The sequence below is a fragment of the Notolepis coatsorum genome, assembly GCF_963971535.1.
Source record: "Notolepis coatsorum genome assembly, chromosome: 2".
Classification (NCBI taxonomy): Eukaryota; Metazoa; Chordata; class Actinopteri; order Aulopiformes; family Paralepididae; genus Notolepis; species Notolepis coatsorum.
The window spans coordinates 214,900,040-214,913,230 of record NC_140166.1 but is presented as its reverse complement, the minus strand read 5'-3'; the positions used below and the strand labels follow the sequence as shown (position 1 = coordinate 214,913,230).

Sequence of the window (13,191 nt, the reverse complement as noted above, 5' to 3'; positions counted from 1 at the left end):
AACAGCGTGGCAGTCAATGAGTTAAAGCTTGAGATTCTCCCCTATGTTGCTAAATTTAAGACTAATCATCGTCGATCAAGTTGTAGGTGTTTTAATCGATTTGTAATCCTTGCTCGTCGTCTTATTGTTGTGATTTTACACACTTGTCATTTCTATGCTGTATTTATGATCGCTCGTCTCTGCACGTTAACCCGACGTGACTGTAAACGAGGGAAACCACAGTTGCCTTTCGAGTTTAAATAAAGGCTTGAAAGGAAAATGGAATGAAATACTGACTGAACTGTCCTGGGGGCGCGGGAGGAACATATGCAAATTCTTAAAATGCGTAGCATTCCCCTTCAACTCGCTTGCTGCACAATGTGCTACGATAAGAGGTCTTGAGCCTTTTCACCACGGGGACAAGAAATGTATTCTCACCCTGCGACCTAAGCAGCACATTAACATGTAGCCTTCAACACCATTGTTGTTTTTTTGTAAAGATTTTTTTTATGCCATTTTTAAGTGATTATTTTTTCATTTTTGACAGAACATATGGAAATTGGGAGAGAGAGAGAGAGAGAGAGAGAGAGAGAGAGAGGGAGAGGGAGAGGGAGGAGGGAGGAGGGAGGAGGGAGGAGGGAGGAGGGAGGAGGGAGGAGGGAGAGGGAGAGGGAGAGGGAGAGAGGAGAGAGAGCGAGAGCGAGAGAGAGAGAGGAGATGCAGAGGACCTGCAACAAATGTCCCTGAGCCGGATTCGAACCCAGGACGTTTTCAATTACAATGCAAGCACATTTACGTGGCCCCGGCCTTCAACATTCTTTGATGAACATGGTTACTCAGCTGAAAGAGTTGCACCCTTTCCTACCGACTTGTCGTACAGAACCTGTAAGTCGCTTTGGATAAAAGCACTCAGCTAAGTGACTAAATGTAAATGGAGCCTCTTCTTGTGGGGATGCAACAGACATAGTTATAGCCTAGACACTGGTGGACATCAATACGTTTCCTGAGGTTACGGTAAACAAAGTACCACCACCACTTAGAGGTGCCGCGGTATTGATATTTTCCTTACCGCACGAATTTGCGAAATATTTCCTACCGCCGCGGTAATTACCGCACAGTGCGCACAAAAAAAAAAGTTTGAATGATTTTTTTTTTTTTTTTAGTAGTCTACTCTTATAGCCTGCCTCTAGTCTAATGGCGCTTTTCCACTGCATATTACCTACTCGACTCGACCCGCTTTAGGCACCTGGTACTTCGTTCCTTTTCCACTGCAGCCAGGTACTACTCCGTTTGTCTCCGTGTGGGGAATGGGGATGCAGGCGGGGCCGCCGCCGCTCGCTTGTGTACACTGAAAGCTCCGTGGGCATAGATGTCCGAGGGCTTGCAGCAAGCCAGAGTTTAACACAGTTTCAATCAATCAATCAATAACAACATTAACCAGACTCTCGTTGCGTCTATTCTGCCAAAGCTAACGTTACCTCTCATTGTGTATTCTACCAAGAAAACCCGGGTTTAACGTTACCTCGTGTATATCGGCTGACTGTAGTATTAGGCTAATAACAACAACAAACTTAACACATCAGCGATCTTGTTGTGACACTAAACTCTCCGCTCGGTGGTAAATTGGGTTGATGTCGGTTTTGTTTCATCAATAAATAAGGCAGAATACACAGTGAATCCATTATTTTTTGTTTATTGCACTTGGTTCTGTCGCAAACAAATCCTGAATGAAATGCATCCTTAGCGAGGCAGTAAAGATGGCGGCGTTCTGTTTTCGTTCAGAGGCTACAAAGTGTGACGCGTCTCTCTTCTGACCAGTCAGTGGTCTGCAATGTTTCACATGTTTTTTCTGGTACCACTTCTACCCAATAGGGTCGCTTGGAACCGAGTAGGGTATATCTGCAGAGCCGCAAGCCGCAAGCCAACTTTATTATTATGATAAAAAACAGCGGTGACGCGGTATTCAGCCTAACTCTGCGGTGAGCGTGATGCAACAGCGATACCGCGGTAATGCGGTTATCGCGGCAGCTCTACCACCACTACTACTACTACCAACACCCTGCTCCAGTCTCATGGTGAGCACTGCCCCCTCGTGGCCCGGTCGAGGTACTACATCTCAAAGCTTTCCCCCACCAGCGGACAGGCACCTCTGCACAGTCAGCGGTGCGGGTCCTGCAGGCTGAAGGTCGGAGCCAATCAGAAGGTAAACGTTATGAAGAGAGATAAGTGGCTGTGGGGATTGGGACCTTTACTGGTGCCATTAGCCAGAGCCCCGTTCCATGTACGTGGTTCAACTAAGTCGATCAACATGTCCATTATCCAGCTTCAGTTAACCCGATGTTCAAAGCCGGGATTTTCCTGTTTCACAAAGGAGGATTCAGTCTCGTTAACTCAAGCCAGACTTGAGAGTCAGGCTCAAGTCAGGCTAGATGCGCGCTCCCGTTTTAGGTGGAAAGCCAGCACGTATCGATGGCAGAGACCCTGATTCTCAACGGCATTGATTGATTAATTGATTTAAGACTTTATTGACAGATTGCAATAGGCTCAATCGCCTCGCCGACAAGTTAAATGCGTTATCTATAGGCTAATTCTAAGTCCCTCATTACCTCAATCAATCAGATTATATTTCTTTAAACTTGCCTGCTGGATTGAATAATCAAATGAGATCTTGCTAGCGAAAATTATTAGTTAACTGTTATACAGAATTACGATACGGCTCTCTTACCCATTGATTGATGTATAGTCAATCTTTTACTTATCTTCTCTGTGGTGTAACGGGTTCTTCTTTTGACTTTCACACGGACGACCGGGGTTCAAGGCCCTAGTCTTTTCCTTCTTTTTGCAATATAGGAATAATTCAATTTGGTGCACGTTGAGAGCTATATAAAGAATGACATCCTCAATGCATGTAGATTTATAATATTTTAACTTAAAACCAGGCTACTTTGGCGTATAATCATTAATAATATATTCAAAAAAATCATATTGGAAACACGGGGATTTGAACCCCGGTCGCTGAACTGGCAGGGATGAGCACTACCGCTGGGCCACTGGGCCAGATGGGATAAATTCATTGTTTATACATTAATGAACGAGAGACCCGTGTTTAGAATATCCGTTGTTTTGAATGAAGTTTATCTCTTTATCCTCATTCATTAATGTGACGTCAACGGCTCATTCAATTTCTCAAATCCGTCAAACAGCGCATCTCATCAGACATCTTAATCCCAGTTACAATTAAAATAACCACATCATGTGTACATCGCACGAGCGAGCGCCACCGTCGCCACGGTATATATAACGTGCATTATTTAGGACAAAGTGAATTTAATATCAGCATTTTGGGTCTATTTTACATTTCAAAAGCCCCCTCTGGAAGAATGGAGCACAAAAACGTAATTCAGAATGGTATAATGCAGATCGTAGACTGTGGGAATAGTTTCAGGAAACGGGCTGTCACTTCTTTGCGGGGGCGTGGCGATAGTTCAGGCTAACTTGAACTTGAACTCTGCTTTCGAGCAGGCTCAAACTTTTGGATATGTTGTCATGGTGATTTGGGAAATCCAGGTACATGAAATCGGAAAGTCAGGCTAACACAGTTAGCCTGATAAAGTTATCCGGCTAACTCGGTTATCCCGGTACATGGAACGGGGCCCAGGCGTCAGCGAGAAACCCGAGTCCTCAGAATCACATTGGGCTGCACACTCACTTAAAATAATTACTTTTTTTTTTTTTATATCGTACAATAATGCAGTAATGGCAAAATACTTTGGCACATCGACATACCCTACAAAGCAAATAATTACAAAAATACAATAACAATTTTTTGGTTAAACAGCATAAGGAAACAGGGTTTTCATTGTTATTAAAAGGGCCATTTCACAAACTGTGCACACATTAATTTAGTTTGACAGTTATTGACAGTAGGTTAGTTTGAATATGGCCACCAGTGATGTCATCCTGGGACATTGGATCCTTGCGTCGTGTTAATCACAGCTCCATGAAATGATGTAGATGCAACATAGCCATAGCTTGTCTTATAGGGACTGCTACCTTATCATTTCATTGAGCTGTAATTAACACAACACAAGGATTCAATGTCCCATGATGACATCACTGGTGGCCATATTAAAACTCATCTACTGTCAATAACTTGTCAAACTAAATGAACGTGTGCAAAACCGTTTAGTTTTTGGATGCGTGTGAGATTATGTGCAAAATAAATCAGCATTGGGTTTTTTGGTGAAGTGCCCCTTTAAGATCTATATCAAATGTATACAAATGTGTTCAGTCTCCAGTCATTTTACAATCAGCATCATCCGCTCAAGTATTTTATGCACTCCGTTTTATATGGTCAAACAACCTAATTAGCCTCCAACGTTTTGATGAAGGAAGGGGTCAAACAATTCAAATAACGTTTTGATGAAGGGGTCCGACTTGAAGGAAGTGGCATCCACGCGGTGGCACAGTGGTCAGCACTGCTGCCTCACAGCAGGAAGGTCCTGGGTTCTAACCCCAGCAGGGGGCCTTTCTGTGCAGAGTTTGCATGGTCTCCCTGTGTTCACGTGGGTTTCCTCCAGGTACTCTGGTTTCCTCACACACCATAAAGACATGCATGGTGGTAGGCAGGGACTACAGATGAAAACTAGCTGGGGCGGCGTGGCTCAGGGGTAGAGCGGGGCGTCCAATGATCGAAGGGTTGGTGGTTCGAATCCCGCTCAAGCCCATGTCCATCCCACTGCCGTTGTGTCCTTGGGCAAGACACTTAACCTACTTGCCTCGTATGAATGTGTATGCATGTGAATGAATGTTGGTGGTGGTCGGAGGGGCCGTAGGCGATGATTATTCGCCACGCTTCCGTGAGTCTGCCTCAGGGCAGCTCTGGCTGCAATTGTAGCTTACCACCACCGGTATGACTGTGTATGAACGAATAATGGACTCTGTGAAGTGCTCTGAGTCAGAGAAGAGCGCTATATAAATCCAATCCATTATTATTATTAGCTCATTAGCCAATTCTGGCACATTTACATTGATGTGGAAACTGAAGATGTTGATTAATGTGCACTGTCCCTGGTAAAAATAAATAAATAAACAACTTAAACTTAAACAGAACACAAACACACTCACAGTCTGAGGACACAAACTGCCCCACGGCCAGGGACCCGCCTCCTCCGGACTCCATGAACATGACCTCGGAGACGATGATGTTGTCCTCCAGGACGGAGCCGCAGGCCATGCAGACGGCATCTCCCCGGGCCTGGTCCACGTCGATGTCCGTCCCCCCGCAGTTCTTACACACCTTGGAGCTCATGGTGGCGGCGGCCTCTCAACCACACCTCAGGAGCCTGGAGGGGGGGGGGGGGGTAATGTGTTAGTGTTTTAATATGTCTAGGCCTCTACATTTCTATGTTTCATATGGCATGCGGACACCCGATCAACCTCATTGATCCTGGTTGCTGTATTGATACTGCACTGCAGTCGGGCGTGACGTCGAACACGCGTGTTTCTGACGGCACACAAACGAGGCCAGAACGCTCTGTACACATACATGGTAAATGGTGCATTTATCCAAAGCGCTTTACAACTTGTTCACTCCCATAATATATTATATATATTTTTTTTATCCACTTTTTCTCCCATTTTCTATATTTTCTCCCATCCCAATTCCGTATCATCCAATTCAACCCTCCCCTGTCACGGACGCTGTTTCTTGCCTCCCACAAGCCGGCTGCAATGTGGATTAAGTCATACATAGCACAAGTCCCCTCCGGTACTTGAGGTAACAGCAGTCGCATCTTTTCACCTGCGCAGCTCGATCTCTCAGTGGCGAGGAGTAACGCGTGGGAGGCTCACGCTGCCCCCGACACTTCCTGATTCTACTGCGCAGGCGCACCAACCGACCTGTAGGAGTCGCTGTCCACAACGCCCGATCCCCACCCATCAGTTTCCCACCCCCTAATACGGCCAATGTGTATTAGTATGAACGACCAGAGAGAGAGGAGGAACGGGAGACAGAGTGGGGGGGAGACATTCTGCAAATAACGACGGGTCCGGGAATCGAACCCGGGTCGGCCGTGCCGCGACTCAGCGTGTTATGTGGTTCGCCACTGGGGCGCCCGCGTTCTCAATCTTTTAACAGTGTTTAAAGGAACACGCCAACATTTTGGGAAATTTGCTTACAGTCTTCTCCAGAGAGAGACAAGATGATAGAGATACCAGTTTCCTCTCTGTGCGTTCAGTAGAAAGCTATCTGGCTGCATGTTATGGGACGCAATGGAGCTTAGCACAATGAATGGAAGCGGACAGTGCCGGTTAGCCTAGGCATTGTCCAACTAACACCTCTCCCGAAGGCTAAGGGGCACTGTCCACTTCCATTCATTGTGCTAAGCTAGGCTAACATGCAGCCAGATAGCTTTCTACTGAACGCACAGAGAGGAAACTGGTATCTTCTTGGCTCTCTCTGGAGAAGACGGTAAGCTAATTTCCCAAAATGTTGGCGTGTTCCTTTAATGAGTCTGCAGGGCGACACATGACTAACCAAGCATTGTTGATTTGTTTTCTACAGTCAGTGACACAACGAGGAAGACTGGTAGTCCGTAGACCTACTTGATGTTACTTTTCCTAGCTCACTCGTTATTATTATGATTATAATATTTGTTACATATGTCAAAACATTGTTTACCAGTTAATAGAGAGCTTTAATAAGGTTTATGATAAAACCTTAACGTTTCATGTTCGTGGAAGCATATGGCTCTTTTCAGTGTATAGAATACAATTGTATTGTAACAGTTTGAATAACTAGCATTATACTGGGGGGGGGGGGCCTATGTTGGTGTTTTTTTTTTTTATTAAGTGGAGGATCCATTCTTATGTGCCAAACCTATTTTTCCATGCTTATAACAGTTTTATATCCAACAGTGTTGGTACACAGAGTGTAGGCCTAGTGGACCTTACTAGTTGTGTCCGCTCTGCTGAGACCAAAAGGTCAATATCCAGGTCAACTTTTATATGACCTCATTTGTATTACTGGGCTATTAAAGTGATAAGAACCTTAAACTGCTTCTGCCATAATATGTATTTTCTATTCACTTTTATATTACACGTTCATTGTCCATAAAAAGATAATTCGTGTTAAACCTATGTTATGTACGTATATACAGGCTATGGATGTACATTTTCATAAGGAAGCACATTTTAAAACTATACTTGTGTTGTCGTGGCGGTATATCCCCAGAACGCCCCCAGTCCTCAATGACACATTTTGACCACACCCCTAATAATACATATTATACAATTTCTGTTACTGTACGACAAATGGGTCAGGAGATGCGCTCATTTTAAAATTGAGTTTGGCCAAATGGTGGAGCTAGAGGAAAGGTCATGGGGTCACCAAAATCAATAGCGTTCCGCTAGAGGTCATGAATATTCACAGAAAAGTTAAAAAGATTGGAATGGGGGAGCTCTAGTAGCTCACCGCGTATCTCGGCGTCACGGATCTGGGGTACACGAGTTCGACTCCCGGACTCGCCGTATTTTCTCAGAGTGTCTTCCCCTATCTATATCCCATTCAACCTGTTTCTGTCGGTCATGCTTGACCAGAAAAGGAAAAAAAAGCGATAAACGCTAAAAAGAACCAGTCAAAGTTTAAAAAAAAAAAAAAAGATTGGAATGAAAACTATTCAGGTTATCGCAGTAAAACGAAGAATCTGCAGACGTGGTAGCGGCATAGCTGTCAACATTTCGATTTGAGAAAACGTGCACGTTTTAGCCCCGCCCCTTCTCCTGGCCCCGCCCCCTCAGCCCGCCCCCTCCCACCCAGCCCCGCCCCCTCCCAATGGAGCTGCCTCGTCGCTGCCATCTGCTGGTCAAAGCCTGTATGTACCCAGCCATTCGTTGTAGGGTAAACTTTTCCTACTTAGAGTGTAAATGCTATGTAAATTATGGTTTTGTTGAACATTTGTATTTCACAGGAGAGAAACTGTATTCAAAGAAAGCTATTAAAATAGTCTTTGAATCTAAATATACTTTCTTTGTGTTGATTTTACATTAATTCCATGATTTGACTCAAGTAAATATCTGTTACAAGCTTCGGTTTTATGTAGAAAAATGCTGTTTTTAATCTAGATTAATCTAGATTGATTACAGAAAATTGTGAGATTGATTAGTTAATTTTTTTATCTATTGGCGGCGCTGGTGTATATTATATATATATATATGTATGTGTATATATGTAATGTGTGTATATATGCAGGCATGCGTTGTTCATGGGACGGGGTAGCACGGTGTGCAATGCATGCTCACTCGCTATTTGCATATCAATAGCGCCGGTCGTCACTCGTCAGGTGTGTTAAATACGTTCTCAGACACATTCACACCTAACTTGTTGTGAAGACGTGTTACATTCCATTCGTAGAGGCAATTAGGCACTGTCTTTAGTCTGTGCCCAAGCGAGGGGACATTAAATGAGCATTTGCGGGGAGCGCGCGCACGCGCCGGGAGCGCGTGTGCACGTGGTGCGTGTCACCCCAGATGATTTCAATAACGCACCACTGTATATATGTCAGAGAATCAGCCCCTTGCGTCCTTAGTGTAAAGCATATGACATGGTGTATGTTTGTTCATTGATGCGACAGTGTCTGGCAACATACTATTGTTCTTTTTATTTCTTTGTGTTTGTGATTCGTCTTGATGTGTTTGTGAAACTATAAAAGCAATCAATGTATTACCATAGTGTCTATACCTTCATCACTGTAGGCTACATATTAATACTACAACTCGTTAAAGCTATAAAAAAATACCTATGGTCATTAATTTAGCAGTGGGAATATCATTTTGGAACAGTGTGTGTCTACAGAGAAATGTGAGATAGAAAAAAAAGCCAATGCGATTTTGTGTTTTTCCTCAATATCTCTGCAATGCCTGCGAGTTACCAGTAACTGTATTTGTCATACCATGACAATTCACGACAACTTTTAAAACGGATCAATTATTATTTATAAATCGCATTCAGGAAATTGGGCGTCAGAGTGAAGGAGGGGGACGCGTGAACCTTACAGGGGAGGCGCAGAGCAAACGGCTGTTCACCAAGACATTTACACATTCCTGCATCACATACACAGTAACTTTGTATTGTTTTATCCACAGAAGATTTGCAAACCCTTTGTTCCAGAGACAAAAGCCACAGAGTGGGCAATCAAGAGACACTGGCTAAGTTGATTTGACACCCTCGGTGCCGCATCAGTCTCTCCCCTGAGCTCTGAGCAAATCCGCTCGCTGTTCTGTTCTTATTCTTCTTCGGCTCGCAACCGTCTCCCGGTCTGACTTCCTGTGATAACGGTCTAATCTACACTGCTGCCACCTGTCGTCACGGAGGAGAATTGCAGCCATTTTGTAAAAAATAATAAGTACAAAATACGTACCAATCCGTGAACAGCGCGTGAAGAGGGTTGAAAAAACAGGAGAATACCGGAAAAAACTGTAGGGTTGACAGCTATGGGTAGCGGTTGAAGTGATGGGTGGTAGCTAATACAATCAGACTGCTAGTATAGATCTCTGCAACACTTCTGGTATTCTGAAATCATGGGAGAGTGGGGGGAGAAAATGAATGAATGTGGATGAAAGCCTTGACATTAGGTGGTTGTAGCTGTGGGGGTGCGGGAGACATGATCCAATAGACTTGTATACGCCTGGCCGGAGTCTGCTGAACACGGAGAGACCAATTCCAAGTCGATCGGCACTTTCTCAGCCGAGCTATAGTCACTTTCCCACACCTACTCCCGAACTCTGCATGCGCAGATTGATCAACCTAGATCTCTGGACAATCCGTGGGAGACTCCATGGGCAATCTGCATGTTCAGGAGACTCAGGGGTATACAAGTCTAGTATTGGATCATGTCTCCATCACCCCCACAGCTGTAGCTACAACCACTTAATGTCAAGGCTCTCATCCACATTAATTCATTGCCTGCCCCCCCCCCCCCCCCAGCTCTCTCCTATGATTTCAGAATACCGGAAGTGTTGCGTTGGTCTAGATTCAGAGCCCTATCAAAAAGGGGTGTGTCGTGCAGAACTTGAAAGTTCAAATGGCTGAGCCTGTTTACCCACATTTTATGTAAATTAAACCGTAGTCTAGAGATACCAGTAGTGGTTAGTTTAGTGAGAAAGGTTTGTTTGGAATTTTAGGTCTACATGCACCAATTCTTCTCCTCAGCGGCCCCACTTACCTGTGGGGTGCCCCAGGGGTCGATACTGGGCCCCATCCTCTTTTTATTATATATGTTGCCCTTAGGCTCAACCCAGGTGTTGTCTAGTTATCAGGTGGACCTGCCGGTGTTTTGGGAGCGATGCGTTGTGCTGCAGTGCATCTCAACACCCCTTATATGCTGCATTTCAATAGGCCTGGCGTATTGTAAATCAAGCAAGGCTGAGAAACAGTGTTTGAAGCTGTGGTCATTTGATAAGCTCACTCTAGAAAAATATGACAAAATACGTTCGGTATTTTTTTTTTATCCACTTTTTCCTCCCATTTTTCTATATTTTCTCCCATCCCAATTTCGTATCATCCAATTCAACCCTCCCCTGTCTCGAACGCTGTTTCTTGCCTCCCACAAGCCGGCTGCAATGTGGACTAAGTCATACATAGCACAAGTCCCCTCCGGTACTTGAGGTAACAGCAGTCGCATCTTTTCACCTGCGCAGCTCGATCTCTCAGTGGCGAGGAGTAACGCGTGGGAGGCTCGCGCTGCCCCAGACACTTCCTGATTCTACTGCGCAGGCGCACCAACCGACCTGTAGGAGTCGCTGTCCACAACGCCCGATCCCCACCCATCAGTTTCCCACCCCCTAATACGGCCAATGTGTATTAGTATGAACGACCAGCTAAACTGAAAGCAATGTGGAGCGCGCCGCTGGGCTCGAACAGGCGAGCCCAGCGTCTCCGCATTCGTGGCGAGCGCCTTGCCCACTACGCCACGTAGCCGCCCTATACGTTCGGTATTTTTATGCCATTTCTACTAAGTGAGTAAAGTTGATCTGCTTTACTCTGTCAGTAAGTTTTTGTACGAGATAAGGTAAAAGAAATGGTACATCTGGCTTTAACGAAAACGTTTGAAACCTTTGTTAATGTATTTTTGAACACTGTTGTATCTGTTCATACTTAACTTTGTTTACTTGTTTGCAAGAACAACGAATGTACACAATCTACCATCAAGGCCCGGCTTCCCTTTTAAGACCTTTGTTTTATTGTTGTGCTGAGGGACACTTCCACGTGTTACTTGTAGGCTAATTCTCACCATAATATAAATAAATGTAAAGCGTTCTCAATCTTTTTTTTTTAAAGATTTTTTATTTTTTTTTGTGTTTATCGCTTTTTGCTACCGGGCAGTCCAGTAGCGAGAGAGAGAGAGGAGGAACGGGAGACAGAGTGGGGGGGGAAGACATTCTGCAAATAACGACGGGTCCGGGAATCGAACCCGGGTCGGCCGTGCCGCGACTCAGCGCGTTATGTGGTTCGCCACTGGGGCGCCCGCGTTCTCAATCTTTTAACAGTGTTTAAAGGAACACGCCAACATTTTGGGAAATGAGCTTACCGTCTTCTCCAGAGAGAGACAATAAGATATACCAGTTTCCTCTCTGTGCGTTCAGTAGAAAGCCATCTGGCTGCATGTTATGGGACGCAATGGAGCTTAGCACAATGAATGGAAGCGGACAGTGCCGGTTAGCCTAGGCATTGTCCAACTAACACCTCTCCCGAAGGCTAAGGGGCACTGTCCACTTCCATTCATTGTGCTAAGCTAGGCTAACATGCAGCCAGATAGCTTTCTACTGAATGCACAGAGAGGAAACTGGTATCTTCTTGTCTCTCTCTGGAGAAGACGGTAAGCTAATTTCCCAAAATGTTGGCGTGTTCCTTTAATGAGTCTGCAGGGTGACGCATGACTAACCAAGCATTGTTGATTTGTTTTCTACAGTCAGTGACACAATGAGGAAGACTGGTAGTCCGTAGACCTACTTGATGTTACTTTTCCTAGCTCACTCGTTATTATTATTATTATTATTATATTTTTGTTACATATGTCAAAACATTGTTTACCAGTTAATAGAGAGCTTCAATAAGGTTTATGATAAAACCTTAACGTTTCATGTTCGTGGAAGCATATGGCTCTTTTCAGTGTATAGAATACAATTGTATTGTAACAGTTTGAATAACTAGCATTATACTGGGGGGGGGGGGGGGGCCTATGTTGGTGTTTTATTTTTTTTATTACGTGGAGGATCCATTCTTATGTGCCAAACCTATTTTTCCATGCTTATAACAGTTTTATATCCAACAGTGTTGGTACACAGAGTGTAGGCCTAGTGGACCTTACTAGTTGTGTCCGCTCTGCTGAGACCAAAAGGTCAATATCCAGGTCAACTTTTATATGACCTCATTTGTATTACTGGGCTATTAAAGTGATAAGAACCTTAAACTGCTTCTGCCATAATATGTATTTTCTATTCACTTTTATATTACACGTTCATTGACCATAAAAAGATAATTCGTGTTAAACCTATGTACATATATATATACAGGCTATGGATGTACATTTTCATAAGGAAGCACATTTTAAAACTATACTTGTGTTGTCGTGGCGGTATATCCCCAGAACACCCCCAGTCCTCAATGACACATTTTGACCACACCCCTAATAATACATATTATACAAATATACAATTTCTGTTACTGTACGACAAATGGGTCTGGAGATGCGCTCATTTTAAAATAGAGTTTGGCCAAATGGTGGCGCTAGAGGAAAGGTCATGGGGTCACCAAAATCAATAGCGTTCCGCCAGAGGTCATGAATATTCACAGAAAAGTTAAAAAGATTGGAATGAAAACTATTCAGGTTATCGCAGTAAAACGAAGAATCTGCAGACGTGGTAGCGGTTGAAGTGATGGGTGGTAGCTAATACAATCCGACTGCTAGTATAGATCTCTGCAACACTTCTGGTATTCTGAAATCATGGGAGAGTGGGGGGAGAAAATTAATGAATGTGGATGAAAGCCTTGACATTAGGTGGTTGTAGCTGTGGGGGTGCGGGAGACATGATCCAATAGACTTGTATACGCCTGGCCGGAGTCTGCTGAACACGGAGAGACCAATCCCAACCCAAGTCGATCGGCACTTTCTCAGCCGAGCTATAGTCACTTTCCCACACCTACTCCCGAAC

At 44.4% G+C, this 13,191-nt stretch overlaps 1 protein-coding gene across 1 annotated transcript in view; it reads right to left on the bottom strand.

Moving 5' to 3' along the window:
* The window catches only part of brf1a (BRF1 general transcription factor IIIB subunit a), a 182,562-nt gene that overhangs the window by 150,715 nt on the left and 18,656 nt on the right, over nt 1-13,191 (bottom strand). The window contains exon 2 of the mRNA XM_084308841.1: nt 5,107-5,324. Coding sequence (XP_084164967.1) covers nt 5,107-5,290 — 184 coding nt within the window. The 5' untranslated portion in view covers nt 5,291-5,324. The remainder of the gene's footprint in view (nt 1-5,106; nt 5,325-13,191) is intronic.